The 12,580-nt window shown below is 46.6% G+C and overlaps 1 protein-coding gene across 3 annotated transcripts in view; it reads right to left on the bottom strand.

The window, feature by feature from the left end:
- The window catches only part of sv2ca (synaptic vesicle glycoprotein 2Ca), a 179,360-nt gene that overhangs the window by 16,111 nt on the left and 150,669 nt on the right, over positions 1–12,580 (bottom strand). For all 3 annotated transcript variants that reach the window (XM_041186439.1, XM_041186440.1, XM_041186441.1), the window contains one exon: positions 5,981–6,140. In XM_041186439.1, the coding sequence (XP_041042373.1) occupies positions 5,981–6,140 (160 nt within the window). The remainder of the gene's footprint in view (positions 1–5,980; positions 6,141–12,580) is intronic.

Raw genomic sequence — 12,580 nt, 5'->3', positions numbered from 1 at the left:
GAATTTCACACTTGGCACGTGCGCCAGGCCGGGAGGAGTGGAAGTGAATGTGGAATCCACTCTTGGCCGCGGTTGGGTCGCAAACGCGATTTCACACAGGATGGCCCAGTGTGAACCGCGTCTTTTGAATGGTTGGGAAAGGGCAGGCGGGGACCTGTCGGGTGCCGGGTCCAATGGCGACCCAGTGGGCACTTTAAAACCAGCAAAGGCAGCCGCTAGGGGAGAATCTTTAGAGTCAGTCCAGAGACTGGAACAATGGCCTCACCAGCAGCAGGAAGCGTCAAGTGGGAGGGCACTTGGCCACCCCCCCTGCACCCCGGCTTCTCAGGCGAATGCTTCGCAGTCCTTGTGGAGGAGGTCAGTGTCAGGTGGGACACTCTCATACCCAGAGATGGCAGGAGGAGGCCACTGCACTGGACCAAGAAAGCCTGGGAGGAGGTGGCAGCTGAGGTCAGCAGCCACAACGTTGTGCAGCACACGTGGGTGAAGTGCCGCAAAAGGTTCAGCGACCTGCTGCACTCAGCAAGGGTGAGTACCGTGTTGGCATGGATCAATGTGGAGAAGTGTTAAGGGCTGGCTGTCCTCTGCGGAGCTCAGGGTGTTAGAGTCTGAGTGGCAACTGTTAATGACTCTGGAGCTGGCCAAGGGGGTGAGCCCTGGCTGCTTGAACTGAGTGCCTTGTGGCTCGACAGCCATGACTCTGATGTGCCCTGCAAGGTGTTCCTCAGCTAGGCTGGTTCACCAGCAGGCGTTGAATCTCCAGACCCTGGAGGACTACCCCTGACCCCAGAGGATCACCATGCTCCCCACGCACCTGTGTCACACCCGCTCTTTGTACCAGGCACCAACGCAGATGCCAGCACCTCAGTGGGCATTAGATCGCTGACCAGTGTCTCGGTGCACAGCGTTGAGGGCACTTCACATTCGCTTGAGGAGCAGGCGGAGGCAGAGAGTGCCCAGGGTACCGGCAGTTGGAGGACCGTTGGAGACCAGGACCATGCTGAACAGAAGGCAGATGACGAGCCTCTGGAGTCGTCCATTAGGTGACAGATGCTGGATGTCCAGCAGGATGTGTGGAAGGATCTGGCAGAGATCCATGAGGGGATGCGTGCCATGCTGTCCGTTGTTGAGGAGTCCATGCAGAGCATGAACACTGCGTTGACCATCATGGCCGAGGGCAATGCCTGCTCCATTGAGGCAGTGGTGACCCTCATGGAAAGGCAGCTCCAGGGAATGAATCAGGGGTTCCTGGGGTTGTGCTCGGACCTGCAAGCTCACACACAGGCAATGACCTCAGGATGTCAGTGTCCATGTAGGAGAGGGATGAGGCACCCAGTTTCCCAGCTAGGAGTCCCTCCATCAATGGCAATCAGAGAGGTCCAGAGCGACCTCACATTGGTGCACAAGCTGCTTGTTGTCTCTGTGGGCTCTGGATGACAGCAGCAGCTCCTATGCTCCTTGGCAAGACTGGCATCTGATGAGGCTGCAGGGGCCGAGGAGATGCCAGCCATGGCACTGGCTGCTCCCTCCCAGGCAGGGTCAACACAGGCTCCACTGCCCAGAGGACGACCGACCATCAAGGTCATCAAGGCCAACAAGGCCAACAAGACAGCAGTCATCAGGCTGCCTCCAATACCGCTGCCAATGAGGGGGGAGGGTGGAGGTTGCGGGGGCGGGGGGGCGGGCGGTGGGGGTGCAAGGCGCAGCACTTACAAACATAAGTTTAAGGCACCATGAGCACAAAAGGGACTGTTCACAGGTGATCTTCTGTTCTGCCATGTTTTGTTAATATGTTTACTGGTGTGACCATTAACACCAGATATAATTCTGTTCATTTGATGTGAGTGTCAAAATGAAATAAATTTTGCTTTTGTCTTAATGGCCTGAGTATGCTTCACTTGTTTTGTAGGTGCAGGGCATGGCAGTATCTCACGTTGAATGTGAGTAGCTCTAATAGGCAATGAGAAGTCTTTGGGTTCAAAGGAAAGGGTCATTTCAGACATCTTGCACGGATGGCAGCCCTGGCATGAGGTGGAAGCAGGTCTCTGGTTGAAGGAGCATTGGATCAAGGCGTCCGGTGTCCCTGCCTCCCTGAAGGATCCAGAGGTCTGCCTCCCTGTCCTCACCCTGCTCCTCACTGGGCTCCTCTTCTGACTCACCACTGGATTCATCCTCTATGGCCTGTGGAGCTGCCTCAAGATCCTTTTCCTTCAGTGGGTCCCCTCTTGCCAGTGCCAGATTGTGGAGAGCGCAGTATGCAACCACTATCAGTGACACCCGCTCTGGGGCGTATTGTAGTGTACCCCCTGAACGGTCCAGGCATCGGAAGAGCACCTCCAGAAGACCTATGGTCTTCTCTGTCACTGACCTTGTGGAGGCATGACTCCTATTTTAATGCTGCTCTGCCTCTGTTCTTGGGTAGTGGAGAGCTGTCATAAGCCACCTTTTCAACAGATAGCCCTTGTCACCCAGCAGCCATCCATCCAGTCGAGCTGCAGCAGTGAACAGCCTTGGCACCTGGGAGTGTCTGAGTGTGTAAGTGTCATGGGAGCTGCCAGGATGCCTTGCCCAGACTTGCAGGATGCACATCTTGTGGTCACAAACTATCTTGGCGGTTATTGAGTGGAATCCTTTCCTGTTGACAAAGGCACCTAGCTCACCTGCTGGCATCTTGATAGCAACATGAGTGTAGTCGATTGCTCCCACGATGTGAGGGAATCCCGCAATTGCTGCAAACACTCTGGCTCGCTCAGCCTGGCTGGTCTCATCCATTCAGGAATGAATAAATGTCATTACCCGCCTGAACAGAGCTTCTGTCACCAGCTTGATGCAACTGTGGACAGCTGATCGGGACACTCCACACAGATCCCCCACTGACCCCTGGAAAGAACCGGAGGCATAGATGTTGAGGGCCACTGTGAACTTCAGCGCCACTGGAATGGGGTGTCCACCCACACAGTCGGAGAGGATCTCAGGCCCATTCATTTGACAAATGGAGTTAACAGTCCCCCTGGAGAGGCGGAGTCTCCTTTGGCATTGCACCTTAGACATGTTGAGGTAGCTGCATTGCTATCTGTAAACCTTGGCGCAAGATAGTGGCATCTTCTGCGACCCTTACACCTCAGACTACCAACTGGCCCTACACCCCCTGTGCCTGCACCTCATCTCCCACAGGTCCCTCCCCTGGAAGCAGCATAGGGACACCTGGCCTCCTCTCCCTTCTGCCCCTCTCTTCCTCCTCAGAGGAGGTGCCTCCAGCTGTGAGCACAATCCCCATTACCAGTGTAACAGAAGGCTGTCTGATACCTGGAAGGGTCCACATGGTCAAAATTCTCAGGGGGCCTTGGAGACACCAATGGGTCTTGAAATGAAGCCTAGAAACACTAAGAATGAAGCTGAGAACAGAGATGAAGCTGTCAAGTTCAAATAAACAACCAGAAGCAAACTATCTCCTAAACTCCTCACTACTCACAATGGCAATGCTGCTGACCCTTTATATCCTGCCCTTGGAGGAGGTTCTGTTAAAACTGAGCTGCCCACCTGCCCATTTTGCCCGTGCGATGAGTGCAAAATCATGTGGGCAATGTATAATCGAGTACAATTGGCTTTTTAATGGCCTTAAGTGGTCTTTTAATTGTTGGCGGGCGCTGCTCTGACACCCACACACACCCGCCGACCTGAAGATTGCTCACGTGTGGGATGACGTTGGGATGTTCACCCGGCGTCATCTCACATTATTTCACATCCGTTTGGGCTGGGCACCCGCCCGCGAGGTGTAAAATTCTGCCCCATGTTTACTTTTAATAATCCCAGAGGGTGCCTTAGCTCCTCAAAAAGGGTGCATTATCTCTTCCAAAGGATGATTTACCTCTCCCAAAGAGTGCTTTATATCTTGCAAAAGGTGCCTTAGCTCCCCTAAATGTGTCCCAGGATCAGATCCAAAGGGTCATCTTACCTCTCTAAAGGGGTACTCTGGCTATCCAAATGAATCCACCAAGTTCAGACCTGCTCTTACCTGTCTTAATCTCCACACTTTTGGTTTCACACTCCTGGCCTACCAAAATCGCACTTCAGTGAAGGCAGCTGATGATTTAAATGGCCAGCTGCCTCAGTAAACCACACGTGCGTGAACTCTGGCCCGACTCCAGTCCGGCCCTCCCCCGACCCCGAAAGTGGAACATGCCGTGTTCAGAGGCAGGACTTTGCATTTCCAGCCATTTCCAGGATTTTCGACATGTCATGGCAAAAATATGGGCTTATATTTTTGCTGTCTCAAACATGACCAATATTTCACAACTGTACAAATGAAAAATGTAGAATCACTTGGCCTCAATCTTTATGAGAAGGCAGGGTGGGATTGGGTGTGATGAATCCCAGAAATGCCAGAAATGTGGAGGTCATGCTGAATTTAATGATAGAACTTTACTGTCATTGTTGAAATCTGTTTCTCACACAGCAGAAAGCCAGATTGAAGGCAGTGGGAAAGCAGGCAGTGGAACGCTGTAACCAGGGATAGCCGAACACCCCAAAACCCACTGCGGATAAAATGGAAGCAGGTGCGATTGCAGCAGGTTGGGGTCGGGTTTCGCATATTTACCAATTTAATCACCCTCCCACAATTCTCCCCCTTCCGTCATGAACTTAAAATTCAATTCCCCCCCACAGAATCATACAACACAGAAGGGGGCCATTTGGCCCATCATATCTGCACCAACCCCTTAAAAAGAGCTATCCAATTTTTTTAGAACAGGTGCATCTAGCTTTATCCAGTCCCCCACTGGCCAGAATTTTGTGTTCTCCTCCACCCCAGAGAACAGGGTGGCAGGGGCAGGGGGTGTAAAATCAAGTGGCATGGCAGGAGTGCTGTGTCCATTGCCCATTGCCTACTCACCTCCACTGAGATTTTGCCAGTGGCCGGATAGATGTCAGGTGGCTCATCCACTCTGAGGCCAATTGAGGCCCTTAATTGGCCACTTAGGGGCCATTTCCTGCTGCTACTGGTGCTTTATCGGTGGTTGGGAATGGCCACACCAGATGGTGAGGCCAGCAGACTGAGGCCTTCACTGGGGGGGGCAGGCACTCCTGTTCGGGCACCTTGTGCTCAACAGAGGCTCTCCCCAAAGGTGATTGTTGCCTCTACTTGTTTACTCCCTTTCTCCCCACTGGCCTCCTGATCACAGCCCCCATTATACACCTCCCCGGGGTCTACCTGACTGGCCCAGCAAAATCACCCCACTTAACTTGCAGTCCGTCCCATGTGCTGTTCTTCATTGGGGTACTGGTTGGGGTCTCAGTAGTGGCCACTGTTCCCAGCAGTTCTTGGAGGCAGGACATTCTCCTTGATGGGGCCACAAGCCATGATCTGAGCCACCTAATAGCCTGACGGCCATCAACTCAAATCATCGCTTCCCCGCCTTGCAGGGGTGATTTTCTAGGCGGGAGGCATGGGGGGAGGGGCATGGTGGGCGTGGACCACTGCCTCCCCAAAAAATTCCAGTCACTACTTCTGCTCAGACCCCAGACCTTCAGCTGTATTAAAGGCAGATATGGAAAGGAAAGCACAGTTAAATGGAAATGTAATTAAAGTAGCAGTAAAGGAATTAATTATTCTAATCCACAGATGTACAATGGTTTATCCAATTATTGTAAATATTGTAAATAGATTTATATTGACTTGTGGTGAGTTGCAATTAGCATTGAAGAATACATTCCCTGATTAGTAGCAGTGCACTTGGCACAGAAATGTGATGAATGGACATAAAATTTCTTGAATGATGATACCTGTTTGGTCATATATAATGCTGTGCTATTGGGGAAAATGTGCAAATTCATTAAAGTGCAGCTGTTTGTCAGCAGGTTTAGATCATTTAAAATAGCAGGCGCATCATTTACAAACCCATACATATTTTACAAAGAGGTTTCACCATGGGAAATGACACATATGTAAAGAAGGAAATAGGCAGCAAACTGTATACTTAACCTCCTGTCGGTTGGCAGAAGTTCCACAGTGATCACGTCAAGGGAGTTCCACGCTGAAATAGTCAGACCATTGTATAGGCAGAGCATTCCAATCATCATGGCTTCACTGGTCCCAAACCATAGGAAAAAGCAGCTGATCCCAGACAGAACCATGGATCCACCTATAGAGGTTCACAAACCAATAGATAATCATGTCAGATAGGCATAGAAAATTCTGGAAATACACACCATCATCAGTATCTGTAAGGAGGACAAAGGCAAGTCATTATCTTGGGTGGGCATGACTTTGCAGGAACAAAAGAAATCACAAGTCGATCTGCCCAAGTGAGTAAAATAAACAACTTGCATTTATATAGAGCCTTTCACAACCTTAAGACATTATTACAGGGCAAGAAAGCCATGACATAATCTTATGGCTGTCAGGCTGTTAAATGGTTTAGGTCGTGACTTAAGAGCTGCTGGGAATGGCAGCCATTGCTGGGACTGCAACCAATGTCCCCACGAGGAGCAGTGCAGAGGCTGGACTGCAAAGCACTTTACAGCCAATGGAATACTTCCTGAATTGTCACTTTTGTAATATTGCAAACGTGGCAGCCGATTTGTGCACAACAAGCTCCCACAAACAGCAATGTGACAATTGACCAGATAATCTGCTTTTTTAGTATTTTTCATATTCATTCATGGAATGTGGCAACACTGGCTGGACCAACATTTATTGCCCATCCTTAATTACCATCGATAAGGTGGTGGTGTGCTGCCTCCTTGAGCCTCTGCAGTCTATGTAGTGTTTTTAGTGATGTCAGTTGAGGCATAACTGTTGGATGGGATACTAGGGACAACTTGACTGCTCTTTTTCAAAATAGTGTCTTTGGGTTGTTTACGTACACCTAAAAGGGTAGATGGGACATCGGTTTAACAATCCATCTAAAAGATGGTACAGCACTCTCTCAATATAGCTCTGCAGTGTCAGGCCGGGTTTTGTGCTCAAATTTCTGAAACGGGACTTGAACCCACAACTTCCAACTCAACAGGTGAGGGTGAAGGGAAACTGAGATTCCCCCTCAATATCATGCAGCTTAACAACATTTGTCCAGCCTTCTGCAGCATGCATCTGCTTTACCTGACAAGGCAGCTGTGAATGCTACCAATGAGATTCTTTCTTATTGTCCAGTAAGAGTGTGCATGAGCAACATGTCTCCTCTTTCTGATGTTTCTATTCACAGGTGAAGCTCTCTGGGTATGCTTCCTGACATTGGGATTTAAGGCTCTAATTAACAGAAGAGATCCATGGGATTCTTTGCTCTGAACACTCACCTAGGTTCTCCGAATTAAGACAACTGCAAAGCATATCACCCAACACAGCGTGGTTACAATCATCCAATATGTGCTGACAGCGGCAACAGCTTCAGAAATGTGAAGCAGATATAGGCTCTTCCCAACTGTCACATGTATGAAAGCAGAGGAGTGGGGGCTGGTGATGGTGATGGATGGGAGTTCGAGCAGTGCGTAGGATCTGGGTTCCCAGTGAAATTTCCTCCTATCTACTTGGAAAAAGATGGCGTTAGACAGAGGGATTTCTATTCATGGAGAGAAAGGACCAAGAAGAGGCCTCCTCCCCCTTTAATGCAGCCCCCAGAATGTAACCATTTTTCTACCTTGGTCTTTGCCAAAGCTTACAAAGTCAGCAGCTTCCTCCACCATGGGGTTCATCTCCCTCTTGAAAACCCCTTGCCACCTCTGTTTGTACTGCAGTGCCATCAGGGTCTTCTGGTCTCCCAGCGCAAGCGCCATTTTGATGGCTTGGAATCCTGACAGGAGCCTGCCCTGCACCCTTTATGACCCCTGATCCAATATGGGGTTCTGAAGTCAGCACAGAGTCAGGAGGGCAAGGAGTACTCATTGCCACTGCTGCTCAAGAGAAAAATCCAACTGTGCATCCAAAACGCAGAGAGGCATTTTATCTCCTAGCAGAAACCATAGCCAGCTCTTAGGCAGTGATGAAATATTTACTGCAGTCTGATGCTCCATTGGCTTTCACTCTTGAACATAAGGTGAGATGGTTATCAATTTCAGTGACAGACACAAGTAACAGCAGGACAGTTGGAAATGGGTGTTGCTTAAGTGAATTATTTCAAGGATCAGCAATAGAGTGATCAGAGAAAATGAGAAGAGCAGAAGAAGCAGATGTGGGGCATTGTGAGGAGATCAAATATTGAAAAGACTGTACAGATGTTGCAGAAGGATATAATCATGAGCTTAATGATGGAGACAGTTCTCAGAAAGAACAGCTCGAAAATGGCGTAGATGTGTTCTCAAAATAAATTAGTTAATTCAAATTCATTATGACTGGAAATCATTTTTTAGCATAAATAAAATTCTATTAACTGGTGTCTTTTGGGACTCCAAACAAGACAAAAATATCAAGAATCCAATTTAAATTAAGTTAAGATACAGATCACCCATGATAATTGAATGGCAGAGAAGGCTCAAGGGGGCTGAATGGCCTACTCCTGTTCCTATGTTCCTAACTAAACAGAAAGTACCAATAGTAAATGGATTAGGATAATCTCTGATACCAAGTGCATTTCTGTTCTAATTATATGAATGCATTTGTTCCATTTTTAATTAAAAATTGAGACAGTAGCTTCCAGTTGGAAGATCAAATGGGGATTTTGATCTCTGTTCAAAATAGTCCATTTCCATAATTAATCAAGAGATTGTTGAGTATCATTAAGGATTTCTGCCACTTCAACATGTGAGTTTATATACTACTGAGCCACTAGTCACCCATGGATATTTGAATTGTTAAATTGTATTCTTTGCATTGCTCAAGTGTAATCTCATTATGCATCTGTATATTTAGCAAGCCCTTCTATCTTCACTTATCAATGTCTCTGAGGGTACTCAGATAACCAGGGTCATCATTTACCTTTGAGCAGAATGGCAATTGCTAATTCTCAGGATGAATGGCAGGATACAAATTGGAGAAACCTGTGAAATTATGAAAGGGTGGGAGCTTCTGAAAGTTGATGACTGTTCATAAAAGTTATCAATGACAGAAAGCGGTGATGGAGAGCAATAAAAAAAACAAAACTACTGCTTAAAGCAGTACCAGGAAAGTTACTTTTTTCCTAAACTAGAAAACACTATTTCTTCAAGAATGTTATTTAATTGAGCAACTAAGCCAGCATCAACATTAATCATTATGTTTCAAGTTATATTCTAGCAATAGTTTGCTGGATTCATTTGTTTCATTCTTTCATTCAACTGCAAACAATATTAGGAGGAAAATTTTGTTCAAAGTGGTGCTGCACAGACTATGTAGATTCCCCAGGGGCAGACAGCATCATGGGTCACTACCTGTGAGCCCATGTGGGTTTCTCCATTGGTATCATTAATATGTTTGAAACAGCGTGGGGCGAACAGTTTCCCACCCCTACAGCTCCTCCCACCAACCCCCACCCCGCTCCCCCCATTTCAAATCTCTGGTCTGGGCTTTATATGTTGCCCATCAGAAAAGAATGGTATTGGAATATAAGGTCATGGTAAATGCCCTAATGTGATTACCGCAAGTAAGATTAGTTAATAACACAGGTTATCAGTAAGTATCCAGCTTCAAGATTTTAGAGGATAAGTTACATTTATAGGAATGACGGTGAACCAGATGACAGTGAAAATGATTTTACAAAAACCTAATATTTTAACAAATTAATTGTAAATTATGCAGATTACATTTGATGAATTTGCACAGGAGTACATATTGGACATACAAAATGGAGGCCAGCCTGCTCTATATAATTTCCTGTCCATTTATTTTGCATTGCAAAAAGCATCAACAATGGTCAAGAAGTAACTGACAAAAAGTCAATTTAATTTGTGTGCTTTAAATAATTGCCACCACAGCTGAATCCTAGCAATGCAAGGGAATTATAGAACAATGGTCTGGCACATATAGGGTTAGCTTGGGACTAAGTACAGTACCGCCCACACAGTGATGGAAGAGAATACATGATCCACACCTAGGGGTCAGTCTGGTGTTGGACAGAGCACAAGCAAGCATGGAGCTAGCTTGAACCCTTTATTGTATATATGTACATAGTCCTTGTAGCTGATAAATACATACAGTTAACCCAATTATGACTATGAGGACTTTATTAAGACTTACCAAACTGTATCCAAAACCCTACAACATAGTGGTAGCGGTAGGTAATAGCTATGTAAATACATGAGGTAAACTAGAATAACTTGAAATACATTATGGGGAGAATTTTCTCCCCTGATTGGCTGGGCGCCGCTTTTTTACGTGGGTGGGCCAATTGAGGCTCGCCCAGCGTGATGCAGGCCCGGAAGCATTGAGCGCTCCCTGTGCGGGCAAGGGTAGGGGTGGGGTTGCCTGAGTCGGGAGTGCGCTCTTTTGCGCATGTGCGCGAAAGAGCGCAGAAATTAGTTTTAAGTTTCAACAGTAAATTTAAACTGATCAGTGTAGGGGATTAACTTTCACATACGGAAGATGTATTTGACAAGAAAAGGCGAGAACTAGTGAGAACACTGGAATGTCGCTCACAAGAAGTAGAATGCTTGAAATGCTTAAATGATGATCTTATAGAAACAAGTTCAAGAGAAATGGATCTTCGTTAAAGCTTGATAAACTTCAAGCACCAGAAATCTTTAGTTAGCATCGTGCAAAATGCCAGGAACAGAAGAAGGAATTGCTGATGAAGATGTTTTTGTTAACAGTTTCTCATCTACCGAACCCATACAGAGTTCGCCCCTGGCGTTTCAGGGCATAGGCCACATCCATGGCAGTAACAGTCTTGCGTTTAGCATGTTCCGTGTAGGTGACTGAGTCCTGGATGATATTTTCCAAGGAGACCTTGAGGACCCCACGAGTTTCCTTGTAAATGAGGCCAGAGATGCGTTTAACATCTCTACGTCAAGTGAGGCGACGAATGGCGGGATTAGTGATTCCCTGCCTATTATCTCGGTGGACTTTCCGGTGCCATTTAGCATCATCTTTACTGAGACCTTTACCGCATTTGCCACTACTGGACATCACACCTGGAGACAAAGTCTAGTAATGATCAGAACATGTACTTGAAAGTAGAATCAGCAACCAAAACTGATGGACTTCTTGAATTTCAGTCCAATCTGAACAACATGAAGAATGAGATGTGCAGTATGGAAGAGCAAATCCAGACATTAGAAACAGAAAAGGTGAATTCTACGGAACAGACTGAAGATCTAATGAGTGAATTGAAAGAGTCTAAGGAGCAGTCAGTGACCATGGAAGAAAGATTCTGAAAAGAACTGAATGCGCAGGCAAAGTTGTTAAACTTAAACAAGAGTTCCGCAGATAACCCTGAAACAAAAATAACTCAATTTACCAGAGTTGTTGCTGAGCTGAATGAAAAGATTCATAAGCATGATAAGAAATTGGAAAAGAACATAATCAAAAATTTGGCCAAAATTGTGAAACAAGTGGGAATGAATGTTCCATTGTTGAAATGTAAACTTCCATCGCAGCAAACTGCATGATGGAAGAAGAGGAAAAAGCGCTCTGGGGGACAAGCACAGCGTTCGTCCACCCCAGAAAAAAATGGGATAAATCAACATCTACCTAGCACCACAACTGCTAAGTCAACAAAGAGCAGTTCAATCCCAAGGAACGGAAAAAGAGGATGAAAAGATACCCAAGTGCCAAAACAGCTTCCAAATCAAGAGTTTACCTGCAACGACACAGTTGACTATCCTCTGACAGTAGTGCAATGAGATAGGAAGGGTTATAAGGCCTCCAGACCGCCTGAGTCTATGAACTCAGAGACTTGAAGGGGGGGGGATAATAATGTAAATGCATAGGGTAAATAGAATAACTTGAGATACATTGGATAAAACTTGGGGGAGGCGTAGTATAGGAATCTAGCACATATATGGTCAATGTGCATTGAGCACAGTACCATCCACATAGTGATGTAAGAGAACACATAGCCCAAACCTAGGGGTCAGTCTAGTGCTGGACAAAGCTGTGTGCACAAGCAAACGTGGAACCAGCTCCTAGCTTGAACACTTAACTGTATATATGTACATAGTTCTTGTAGTTAATAAGTACAGTTAAGGCCATAAGATGTAGTAGCAGAAGTAGACCTTTCGGCCCATCGAGTCTGCTCCGCCATTCAATGAGATCATAGCTGATCTGATAATCCTCAACTCCACTTTCCTGCCTTGATTCCCTTACTGATTGAAAATCTGTCTATCTCAACCTCGAATATACTTAACGACCCAGCTTCTACAGCCCTCTGCGGTAAAGAATTTCACAGATTCACCACCCTCTGAGAGAAGAAATTCTTCCTCATCTCTGTTTTAAATGGGTAACTCCTTACTCTGAGATTATGCCCTCTGGTCCTAGACTCTACCACAAGGGGAAACAGTCTCTCAGCATCCAAACTGTCAGGCCCCCTAAGAATCTTATATGTTTCAATAAAGTCACCTCTCATTCTTCCAAGAAGAGTCCAGGCCCAGCCTGCTCAACACCTCCTCATAAGAAAATCCCTCCATACCCGGGATCAACCTAGTGAACCTTCTCTGGACTGCCTCCAATGCTAGT

This window comes from Carcharodon carcharias, chromosome 4, assembly GCF_017639515.1.
Source record: "Carcharodon carcharias isolate sCarCar2 chromosome 4, sCarCar2.pri, whole genome shotgun sequence".
In the NCBI taxonomy this organism is placed as follows: Eukaryota; Metazoa; Chordata; class Chondrichthyes; order Lamniformes; family Lamnidae; genus Carcharodon; species Carcharodon carcharias.
This window is presented reverse-complemented; position numbering and strand designations above follow the sequence as displayed.